The sequence below is a fragment of the Bactrocera oleae genome, chromosome 5, assembly GCF_042242935.1.
Source record: "Bactrocera oleae isolate idBacOlea1 chromosome 5, idBacOlea1, whole genome shotgun sequence".
Lineage (NCBI taxonomy): Eukaryota > Metazoa > Arthropoda > Insecta > Diptera > Tephritidae > Bactrocera > Bactrocera oleae.
Window position 1 is genome coordinate 49,724,260 of NC_091539.1, and position 12,123 is coordinate 49,736,382.

Sequence of the window (12,123 nt, forward strand, 5' to 3'; positions counted from 1 at the left end):
AAACTTTTTCATTCGACGAGATATCTTCAGGAAATTTAGCATAGATTATTTCCTAAGGCAATGGTGAAATCTTTAAAGAAATCGTTCAGATCGGATCACTATAACATATAGCTGCCATACAAACTGAGCGATTAGAATCAAGTACTTGCATGAAAAACTTTTTCATATTACGAGATATTGTAGGAAATTTTACATTGGTTATTGTTCAAGGCAACGGCGTAATCCCCGAAGAAATTATTCAGATCGAGTCGAATTTAACCGTTTTTCTGGTTATTTTTTTTAACGTTGACATTACAGAATTATTTCAGCTAAACAAGATTACTCAATATAAATTAAGCTATTACGATGGTTTTCAAACTTTTACTGAACTCTTCATCTTTGTTGATCTAAATTTATCACTAAGAAGTTGGGTTATGTTGAAGATGCTACGTATAATATAATAAAGAAAATCTTTGACGATCCTTTTGTAGCCCCGCATAGATTCCCTACATAATTTAATAGTAGAAATATTTATTCATTTACCCCGGTAACAGCGAGATTCGGTGTATTATACATTAATATATTCCCTAATTAAACTAATAACATTTTAAAAGAAGAATGTGTTCTACATATAAATAAATCGCTTAAGCAATTACCTAGTTTAGGTCTCTCATGCGGGTATCATAAACTGAGATCTAAGAACCAAATTAGTTATACCCATGAACGCTATATCCCTTATTACCTGTTGCCTAAAAGACTATGTTGCTTAATAGTAAGAACGGAAAGGGTCTGTTGGTATATACATAATTGCGCCATAAACGACCAACCCCAACCAGAGGGAAGTATGAGAACATGGCGCAATCCAAATAAAGAAAGTATTTCGATTGACTAGCCCGTTGACTTTATTAACCAAGCTTTATTCACATAAAGAATCTCAGTGATTGACGTGCGCCAACCCAACCCCAATCAAGACATAACGACCTCTCTGTTCAAACTCATAAACAAAACTGAAATAACACAGCGAAACGACCGCAAGAAATCAGCGTTAATTTCTCCTTGCCGGATAAAAATGGACACTTCGGCGCATGTCCATTTTCCCCATAAGGAATAACAGAAGCCGTACAACTGCTAAAAATTGCATGACCACCCTTAAGCATTTCTCAATAGAGGGTGGCGCTTAACGCATTACAACTAAACATACCGTTACAAGCACTAGTATGCGCGCAAAAATATACAAATTCAATATGTGGCAACCAATTGTTGCGCCACCAACATATAGGGTGTGAACGCACACTCGACTTTCAAAATTGTATCGAATAAAACACAATTTTTTGCTGCGACATTTTTTATTTTTATTCTTGTGAAACGCCGTATTTATTTGAAATTTAACAAATTCGACATATACAAATACATTCACCAATTGTTTATACAAGTATTGCTATCATTTTAAGTTTTTCTAATAAAAAAAGTACCTAAGAATTCGCTTTAAAAACGTACAGAAAATAAAATAATGTCAATTAAAGAATACAAACGGGTTTGCTACGCTGCGCTGCTTGGAATTAGTGTACATTAAGCTTTCGCATAATTATTTTATACTGTCTTTTTGTAATTTCAATAGTTAAGTCTAATATTATATATTTGTTGAACAGAAATGCCCGGCTTGCGTATGGCTATAGCCTCGCCGTGAGGTAGTATCTCCAGCTCTTGTGAAATACCATCGATAATAAGTGTGGCCGACTTGGGCACACGTTCCAGGCCAGCTATGACCACGCGCTCAATCCAAGCGGATGTCTTATAGTTGAGTTTGCCGATCGGATTCACATCCAACTTATTATTTTCGAAATTGAATTTTATATAGTTGTATATGCCATTGCGATAGTCGTAAGATTTCTCATCGTCCACAAAGAGTGTACCCTCAGCTGTGCCCGCACGGTTCAGACATATAACCAGGGTGTATGGATCGTTCTTCATGAGTGTTGCGGCACGGCGTATACGTTCCTTTTTAGGTATAATAGTACCGCCGCGTTGGAAGACAGGAATCTAAATAAAAAGATGAGTTATATAATATTACAAGATTTTATGTTATTAGCACCAGTGTTGAAAATAATGCGTTAAGGAAATAATTTAATTCAAATTTGAATTAAATATATTTTTTTATTTATTTTGTAATGGCGAAGATCTCAGTTAATGTTTTACATTTTAAATCCCGGATTGAAATAAAAAATAAATTTAATCCAAAATACGGGATTGAAAAATAAAAAATAAATTTAATCCAAAATACGGGATTGAAAAATAAAATAAAACTTTAATCCAAAAATCGAAATTAAAAACTGAAAATTTAATTTTTAATTCAGGATGTTGGGTTTAAAAATTGAATAAATCGAAAATTTAATAGAAATGTGAAATAAATATTCGCAACCCTGATTAGCACTTTCTGCCCACTTACCGTATAACTTTCAACGGAAATGCTTTCATAGCCAACGTTCGTGTACTTGTTAAACGTGTCGACATTATACCATATATCACCATTCTTTTTGTCATCAATTGCTGGGAAATAAACATTCACTTTTTTAACACCCTGTTCCATAACGGGACGCACAAGCAAGCGATCTTGCAAAAGGAACTCATTGTCAATGTTAAACGTTTCTTTATCCGTTGGATAATGTGCTAGTAGGGGACGCATGACAGGTTCGCCTGTCACTTCATGTTCATAGAACATCGTGTACCATAGCGGTAAATACGAGTAACGTTTACGCAAAGCTTCGCGTACAATTAAACGTGTCTTTTCGGTGAACAACCACGGTTCACGACGTTTTGTATCGATGTGTGAGTGAGCACGGAAGAATGGCAAAAATGCACCGGTTTGATACCAACGTTCAAATAACTCAGCATCAGGATTGCCAAAGAAACCGCCGACATCAGCACCGCAAAAAGAGAAACCGCCAACAGCTTCAGATAGACACATTTTAATGGAATGCTGCAAGTGACCCCATTCGGCCATATTATCACCAGTCCAAATTGCGCCATAACGTTGTGTGCCAGCAAAATGTGAGCGTGTCAATATGAATGGACGTTGATTTGGATCGCGACCGATTAAGCCTTCGAATGTGGCCAGCACATACATGTGTCCATAAAGATTATGTACATCACGATGTTCCCAATTGCCATAATGTACCATATCCTTTGGCATAGTCACCTCAGGACCATTAAAAACCGATGGCTCGTTCATGTCATTCCAAATCATGACATCGGTTGTAATAGTCTTAAAATTCGTTGGCAAATATTGTATAGCATAATAGGCGCGCACCTCAGGATTGAAGACATCAGCATAGCTAGCAGCACCGGGCCAACACCAACCTGTATGGGATGCATATTACATAATTTGTATGAGATAATAACTGACATTGAACAAACCTTCGTAATCATTGCCCTCTGGCGTCTTTACATAAAAACCGCGTTCCGTACAATCGTTGTGGAAGTAATAGTGTGTATCGCGCTTAATATGCGGATCAATAATGATCACCAAATGACGGCCAAGTGCGGTCAAATTTTGAACCATGGCAAGTGGATTGGGGAATTTAAACTGATCCCATGTGAAGTAGCGCTTACCGTCTGTATACTCAATATCCAACCACATTGTATCCATTGGCATATCATATTCATCAAATTTGGCGGACACCTCAGTAACGTCGGCTTCATTATTGTAATTCCAACGTGACTGGTGATAGGCCAGTGTCCACATTTGTGGTAATGGTGCGGAACCAGTTAGAGCCGTATATTGCTTGAAAGCATCGAGTGGCGACGGGCCCAACAAAATGAATGCATCAATAATACCCGATTCAGACATGAAGTCCGCCGCTGGTGGATCAGACTTGCGAGAGCCTACAAAAGAATACATCACAAATAACAGTTGACACATGTATGTATTTTCACTTACCAGAAACAAAGTTGACGATTGATGATACAACGTTCTTTTCAGCCGTGTATATATCAACCCAGGTTTCGGCTGCATTCTGCCAATAGACACCAGCAGTGCGTTGAGTACTAATTAAACAATTTTATTCATTTAACATTGTAACACACACTTTTTATTTTGTTAAGCAAAAGAAAACTTACCCATGACCATAAAGCACCGGCACCGAACCGTACAATGCCATCTTACTATCGAGTATATACTCAAATACATCGGTATTGTATAAGCGATAGGGATCTGTACCAGAGGTAGATTTTAAAACAAATGAGTCGGCATGTTCGGGTAAACCGAATAGCACCTCGGCTTCTGGGAAGGTAAAATCGAGTGCTATTGCTTCCGGTCCGTAGGGTTTTGAATCGTGATGTGATTTGAAGTTCTCCTCCCATGCACCAGCATCTGTGATTTCATCAGCTTCCTTCACCTCATTAGCGGCAGCATCGTTAGCACCCTCAGCTGGCGCCTGTGGTTTCGGGCGCAAATGCTCGAAAGTCATAAGACCTTTAGCATTAACCGAGACGGTGAGAACGTCATTTTGATAGAAATCAACACGGAATGGATCGGCAATGACCACAGCTTTATTGGGACCCGATGTAATAGTGAATTCAGCTTCACCCTCTTGTACCTTAATGCTACACGACAAGTAATGAAGGAAATTTAACTTAAGCATATTTGTATTTACACAAAAACATACCTGCCAGGTTTCGGTGCCGACTTGAGTGCATCTGTAACACGATAGCGTGGCTTCAAAGGATTTTTTTCATCCACTAACAAACGGAATGTATTGCCCAGCTGTTAAAAGACAAATTGTTTATGAAAAACAAGAAAAAAACATTAACTTCGGTAGCACCGAAGCTAGAATACCCTTCACATATAAAAAAATTTCCATACAAGAACTTAATTTGGATCGGTCAGTTAGCTGCGATAGTACATACATGTTATAGTGGTTCGGTCTGAACAATTTCTGCAAAGGTTATACCGTTGCCTTGAAGAATAATCCATGCCAAATTTGGAGAATATAGTTTCACAAATAAAAAAAAGGTTTCCATACAAGAACACGATTTTGATCGGTCAAGAAAGGACGTATACACAATTTCAGATTAATATCACAAAAACTGAGAGCCTAGTTCGCGTATATACAAACAAACAGACGGACATAGTTAAAAAGAATCAGCTGGTTCCGCTGATCATTTATATATATATTTTTATAGGGTCTCCGATTTTTATGGGTATTATAAACTTCGCGGCATACTTAAGATACCATGTTCAAGGTTTAATACAAAAATTAAAATAAACAGTTAGTTTCTACCTCCAAGGCTTCTATTTTCAGTGTAAAGATGTGTTTGTTATCCTTATGTTGCAGTTCTGCAGTTATAGAATCGGAGTAAGTGTTGAGCGTACCAGGCACCAAAGCGAATTTGGGATTATCTGGTTTTACATTGCGGCAACGCCTATAAATAGAGCATATTAATGATTTTTTGACGTTGAAAAAATTGCACAAATATTTTAATTACCTGCAAAAGCTGCTTTGTTCGCAAGTTTTGAAATTAGTATGGTCAACGCTGACCGCATATTCGAATATGCACAATATTACCAGAAATATTGCCAAACGCATGTTGACGTAGCTACTGAAACGGTGCATCGTTATTACATAAATCGTTCATTTTTTTATAATATAAAATGCGCTTATAAATTTCTATATTTAGCAGGAAAAAATATTTGTCTCGTTGTATTAATCTATAAATATATATTTTGGCCAATTTTCCAATTTTGTAAAGAAATATTTTAAACGAATTTTTCCTTTCGTGTAATCTTGCAAGAGCAAGAGAATGCCCCTATACTGTAAGGTTGAAAATATTTGTACGTTATTTAAACTTGCTAAACCAGAAAAATTAAGTTTATTTGGTAAAGGTTATTTTAATGTCATTATTTTTTTTTTCATAATTAAAATTAATGATGTTATCTTTATTTAAAAATCAATTGTAATTGTTTATTCAATATACCTTTCAATTTTATTTTTCATACTTAAAGACAAGTATGTTCCATTTATTTAGTTATCAACAGTAACTGTTCAATCATCATACTTTATATAGTACATAACTATTTACATATCTATGTATGCACATACCAATAAGAAGCACTTAAAGACACGTCAGACAAAGCGTAGTTTTCACTGAGATAATTTCTTCTTTAGAATATTATTTTGTAAATATTTGTATAAATTATGGATATCTTGTAAAATTTATCTACAATCGCAGTACATTACTCAAAATTCGTGTGGTTTTGGAACTATTTGAAATATTTGTTCATACAAAAGGAAACAAATCAATAGCACCCGTAATGGTTTACACCAATGACATAATTTATTTACTTACCGAAACAACACTTATTCTGCTACACTTTGTCAACTACACAATCACAACTTAATTTTTAAACAATCTTCACTTATTCCGTAAATTATTAATTTTTCACAATTGCCGGCAACGGGATTCCAAAAATTTGCTGTTTGTTCGCTGACAGCAGACTTGCACACACACATTCGTTCCCGCAATAAAAGAAGTGTTGCATGTGAAATTTTAAGGGAATTATTTGACAAACGCCACACATTCTTACAAAATATATTTAACCTTCTAAATATATTCAATTTCTACTCTAATTATACTTTATTATATTCTAGCAAATCTTACTAAAGAACAAGCCTTTAATGTACCTCATATTTAAGTCGGAAAATGTTGATGAAATAAATATATTAAAAAAATAATATAATATGGCAACATTAAAAGATACATATTGCATATATTTAGGCGCGTATAATTTATTTGCTAATATTTTCAAATGCACTTCTGCTACAGTAACAAAAAAAATTCTATTTTGCTAGTTCTGATCATTCGCCTTAATATTTTTTTTTAAGAAAATATAGTTTTTGCTATAAAGAAAACTCAAATCATATGCTTCAAAGTTATTGTACCAAGTTTGTAATTCGGCAATTCGTGAAATAATTTTCATTGTAGCATGAAATATGGTAAACATAAATTTTCTTACAAAACAAAACTCAATTAATAGAAAAACAGTCTGCACTGGTGAAACAAACTTTCTCTCAATTTTCTGGCCACTAGTGTACATATTTAGGTTCATATCTTCTACAAAATTATTGAAATTAATGTTTTGTATGTATGTATGTTGCATAAGTTTGAATTGATCTAAAACACAATTGCAAAAACAAAAAAATAATAGAATGCGATTTTCATTAATTTAAGGAAATATGGTACATACACTTACCGAATCGGCTGAGTTTGATAGTAATCTAATGAAGCTAACAATGTTGGATTTTGACAACTATGCACTTATAAACACAATAATTCACTTACAATTCTCACTATTTGCTAAGCATAAATTGTAAAAAATAAAGTGTAAAGTATTTCAAATCTTTCGCAATTCAACTACTAACGGAACTTTGGCTTCCGCTTTTTGCGCTATTCGATATGTCAGTATGACAGTGTTGCCTTACTTTGTAAATTGATATGGAATTATTATCATGGTACAGAGAGGTATCGTTCACCATAATTATAATTGTTATTCTTATACGAGTATTAAATTTAAGATTAACATTAGTTTGCGTATTCAAAATTCACGCTCTCTGGCTTTAGCAATATGTAAACAAACAGCTGCGGTTTAGCTCTCTCTTCCCAAAGAGTTAATATCCGTAATCTTTTCTAAATGCCACAAATTGAAATTTCTTATGTATTTTTGTTTTGGTATCAGAATTCAAATATTACATTTCTTTCACAAGTAATTTCTATTAATTTTTATTGACATAAATGGGCCAGCATTTGCTTTTATGTGCGCTCTTTAATAAATCGAATATTCCACTTATTCACTTGCATTTAAAAACTAACAATTTTTTCAACATTTACAATTTAGTATTTGATCAAATTATTTACGGGGAAAGATCGTCTAAGCCCCATACACTTTTCACGATCTATAAACAAGGCATTCACTTTGCGTCGCAAATCCGCCTCGAGTGTTGAACGGGTTTTTAGTAAATTCTGGTGCTGAGCCTCAGCTTCCTGCAACTTGTGGTGTAGCTGTTTAACAGTATCCTGTATATCTTGTACTTCTTGTACAAGCCGCAACTGAGCCCAGTCCCTAGAAAATAAGAAAGATATTTAATTTTAAGTTAGATGTAGAAATCAGAGGTAGAAATTAGGTGAAATCGAAAAATTAGAGGTTACAAGTTTCATAAGCAGTGCTAATAAAACCTTTAATGAAACTAAATAGAATACTCTTTTAGAATTTTAGAATTTAGATAAAGAACTCTATCTAAGAAACAGACAAACATATTTAGTTAAGTTAAAAGATTTCAAGAGTGGTTTCAGCCAACTCTTTTTGAGGAAGCTCTTACCTGCCTTCTTTTTTAATCTTTCAGAAACCAGACATTATTGTCTGAGATTACAGATCTCAGTTAAAAATCTCTTAATAAATCATCTGATCAAATATGACCCGGACTAAGCATGCCTATGCTTAATCCAATTTTGCATACAGTTGTTGCAACTCTAAGTTAAATTTGTTTCCATGGTAAAAATCGCCAGACAAGCTTTTCGCGCAAACAGATCAAACTCCACATGAACATAAAAAAAGATTGAACCAAACTAGGAAAAACAAAATTAATCGATTCTCTTTGCGCGTGCAGTTTATATGGACCAGTCCGGGTTAATTTTTATCAGTTGGTATCTTATATAAACCCTCTGCGCAAGGGTACAAGATAACTATTCTCCGCCAAACTTGAATATTAAAAAGAAGCTGAATACTATTACTATACTACTCAATGGAGTTGGTCGACAAATTCCTAATTTGTCTGATGTTCTATGATTTTACATATGTATGTGCTGAGTATATACGCTATGATTCTCAATAACCCATTTGATTGATAGTGCTGTTCGTAATTTCTCAAAGTCCCATCTCTTTGTATGTACTTACTTGCATAGCTCCACGCCTTCACGATGTGAACGCGCTTCCAGACGCGTTTGTGCAACCTTCAAGGGGTTCGATTTATCTTGTATTGCCTTTTGTATCAAGAAAATATGTTTTTCCAAATCGAATAATTCCTGTTGCACCTTATGCAAATGTAACTGTATCTTATTCTTGGACTCGTTCATCTCTTGTGCGCGACGATCCAAAGCATTATTCGTGTTACTCCAATGATCCCATACGGATTGAGCGATGGCATTTACAATAGTTTCGGCATCGCTGCGTAGTTGAGAGAGCTTGGCGCGCTCGGCTTGAGACCTTTGACACACATGTAACAGTAAGATAATTAGATGAGAAAATAGTTAAAAGGCACTCCATTATGGAGTTAATAATCAACCTGCTAACGCGTTGACTGCTCGCCTCAGCCCATGATTCTTGTGTGCTTATGCTCGGATCGTATTTTTCAATGCCACCATAGTAGGTGATACCGCGGCTATAATTATTCAATTGGTGACAAACGGAATCAATACCCAGAGTTGACTCTTTGTGCGAGACATCTTCCTCCAGCAAGTGCTGAGCTGCGCGGCAGTCATTAGCTTGTCTTGTGATCTAGAAGAACTTTTGCAGTTGGGCTTAACCTGAAGCATTTATCATACTACAACTTACCTTTTCATGAAGCTCCTTGAGTTTATCGCGCGAGTTTCGTATATTGTCGATCTCTAGCAACAGCGCCTTCTCAGCCGTGTCATGTACCTTCTCCACACCCGCACGCGCCTCACGATGATACAAGCACTCCTGAGCGATATGCAAAGGCGCCTCTAAGTCCAGCATGGCTTTGCCGCAACGGCGCTTTAAGTCGGAAATCGCTGCAGATTCCGAAACCAATTTATCCAACTCGGTATTCAACTCGTTGCGCCAGAATGTTACGTCCGTTATGCGTTCACCCAAACGCCGTCCGGCATCACGCTGCCCTTGCGAAGTCTTCTCATCAGTTTCGCGCATTAAACGCACGGCATCGTTACGCAAGCGCTCCGCCTGATTACTATTTGTTGAGAATTGTGCGTCAATTCGACACTTTCGCTTATCTAAATAAATTTCTTTTCGTTTGCAATCACTCACCGATTTATATTGGATTCGGCATACTTGGTAAGATTGCTATTAACCCATTCGTTGCTGGTGTAGCGTGTGAAGAGCGCCGCACGGGCAGCGTGCTGGGGATTGCGTTCGAAACCCGTCACCAAGTTGGGAAAGTTCATGGGCTCTGTAGTCATGCCAGAGGGTGAGAAGCACGGCTTAACTAACTGATTGGTTACTGGTTGCTCAGCTAAGTTCTTGACCTCAATCATTTCGTACGCCAGTGTCGGTCGCCATGGATGCGGATGATTGGTCTTTTCAAGCAAAAATAAACAAAAAATCAAAATAAATAAACTACAGGATACGCCAGTTGAATGCGAGCTAACCTGATAAGCTATGCCAACACGCGGTGGTACTGATGGGCCCGAGATAGGCTCCATGCAAGGCGGTGCACCAGCCGTACTCCATGGCTGCAATTGTGAATACATCACAGTTTGTTCAAATTTCGTGCTCATTTTTAATTAATTAATTAATTTTTTTTTACAATTTTTTTCAACTAACAAAAGTACAAACTATTTTTTTACAAAGGATAATAAAAAACTGAGGATTTTTCAAACAACAAAATTAAACTATGAAATTCGTCAAAAATTGAAAACTACAAAAATTATTTTCACTTCGAATAAACTGGAGCTACAGTGTATGAGGTGAGCAACGAAAACATATTTGTATTATATAATGCGGAGGTGATAGGTGGTTTCTAACTATTTATATATATATAAGTATGTATGATATGAATATGATACAAATGGTATGCGATACATATGACTCTGCCAGATTCCTGTGGTCCTTGCGCTCAATGTACTCGTGCACGGTGCTGTTCTCGGTGGGCCACTTGTCCAGCAGGTTGTCTTTGACCAGCCGATGATCAAAGATGCGATTCTCGAGATATGATGTGGCATGATACTTCATGATTTTAATGTTGCGTTTTGCGTTTGTGATTAAAATGTTTTGGTTTTTGCTTTTATTATTGCTTATAACTTTTATTGCACAAAAACTGCACTCACAATGGGTATACTCGATTTCAACATTAACTCTTTAACGGACTCCGTTTTTGCATATATACTGGGGAAGCGCGATAATAGATTTTTATCCTCAACAGCCCAGCAAAGCATTTCAAATGCTATATGTGATGGCGAAATTCGGTGGTAACGTTTAGGATTCACTTGTCAGACTGAGGAAATTAGTTTTAATGCATCGAAATTTCGAGCAGTGACATTCTTATTGACAAAACCGTAATTGCATGGAAACCAATTCGATTTACATATGTATATACATACTTGTCTTCATTTGAATATAAATGTAGGTGTATGTATGTACATATGTATATCCTTAGCAACATGTTAAAGTAGTTTAAGCTAACTTGAGTTAAGTTAGGTTTATTTGATTTCAAATTAAATTTACTTTTTTACCTCCATCTAAGGCTTTTATAAACCCGTGTGTAAATTATGTTTACTCTTCCTGGAAGGAAAAAAAGCAACGTAATTATTTCTGGACTTCTGCATTAATATAACTTATACCGTATAAGACCGAATATATCAAGCTGCCCTTCGTTGATTTTGTGATCTCAGTAATGGAAAATAAGGAATGGGAAAGTCTGACGAAAGTCAAAAAAACTTGCGAGAGTTACTAAAAAGCTTTTTAGCTGGTACACGTTCGAGATTTCTTCGGTATAAGAGGAGTATGCGGAGAACTTAACTTATATCCACTTGGAAATCAGAAAAAACGCGTTGTTTTTGAGAATTTTTTTGAACAGGCATTTTACGTAATAATTTATATATTTTTATTTATTTAAAAAGTAAAATGCAAATTTACAGAGTTTAATGTACTTTAATATTCGGCGATTTATTTTAAAAAATTTTGGAGCCCCTTAATTCCATAGACGATCTTAGAGAGGACGTTCGAAAAAAGGTGCCTAATGAGGACAATTTTTCTGCTTAAAATTACCTCAAATCCAAAAACCAAACAGCTTTATTATTACTATAGATAAATATAGTTAATGAACTAAGGACTTGTCAAAATTTTGTTATTTGACAAAATGGCGACTTCCAAAATATTCGTTTTTATACTTAAGA

The 12,123-nt window shown here is 35.6% G+C and overlaps 2 protein-coding genes across 4 annotated transcripts; both read right to left on the reverse strand.

Annotated features, from left to right (window-relative positions):
- Positions 1-1,306: 1,306 nt before the first annotated feature.
- Positions 1,307-6,493, reverse strand: GCS2alpha (glucosidase 2 subunit alpha). Of its 3 annotated transcripts, none has more exons than XM_036365809.2 (9): positions 6,325-6,493; positions 5,464-5,574; positions 5,259-5,400; positions 4,644-4,741; positions 4,096-4,581; positions 3,917-4,023; positions 3,394-3,861; positions 2,426-3,336; positions 1,307-2,019 (listed from the first exon to the last, which is right to left on the reverse strand). In XM_036365809.2, the coding sequence occupies exons 2-9, from the start codon at positions 5,562-5,564 to the stop codon at positions 1,591-1,593; spliced, it is 2,742 nt and encodes a 913-aa protein (XP_036221702.2). In that variant the 5' UTR covers positions 5,565-5,574; positions 6,325-6,493; the 3' UTR covers positions 1,307-1,590. The 3 variants fall into 3 exon arrangements, with proteins under 3 accessions (XP_036221702.2, XP_036221703.2, XP_069965477.1); XM_036365810.2 differs by having other exon boundaries at positions 5,464-5,577; positions 6,325-6,492; XM_070109376.1 differs by lacking the exon at positions 6,325-6,493 and having other exon boundaries at positions 5,464-5,593.
- Positions 6,494-7,726: 1,233 nt separating this feature from the next.
- Positions 7,727-10,634, reverse strand: LOC106618371 (tektin-3). The gene is made up of 6 exons (XM_014236098.3): positions 10,378-10,634; positions 10,037-10,305; positions 9,584-9,959; positions 9,315-9,526; positions 8,927-9,235; positions 7,727-8,095 (listed from the first exon to the last, which is right to left on the reverse strand). Exons 1-6 carry the CDS (start codon positions 10,504-10,506, stop codon positions 7,867-7,869), a joined length of 1,524 nt encoding a protein of 507 aa, XP_014091573.1. The 5' UTR covers positions 10,507-10,634; the 3' UTR covers positions 7,727-7,866.
- Between the last annotated feature and the right edge of the window lie 1,489 nt (positions 10,635-12,123).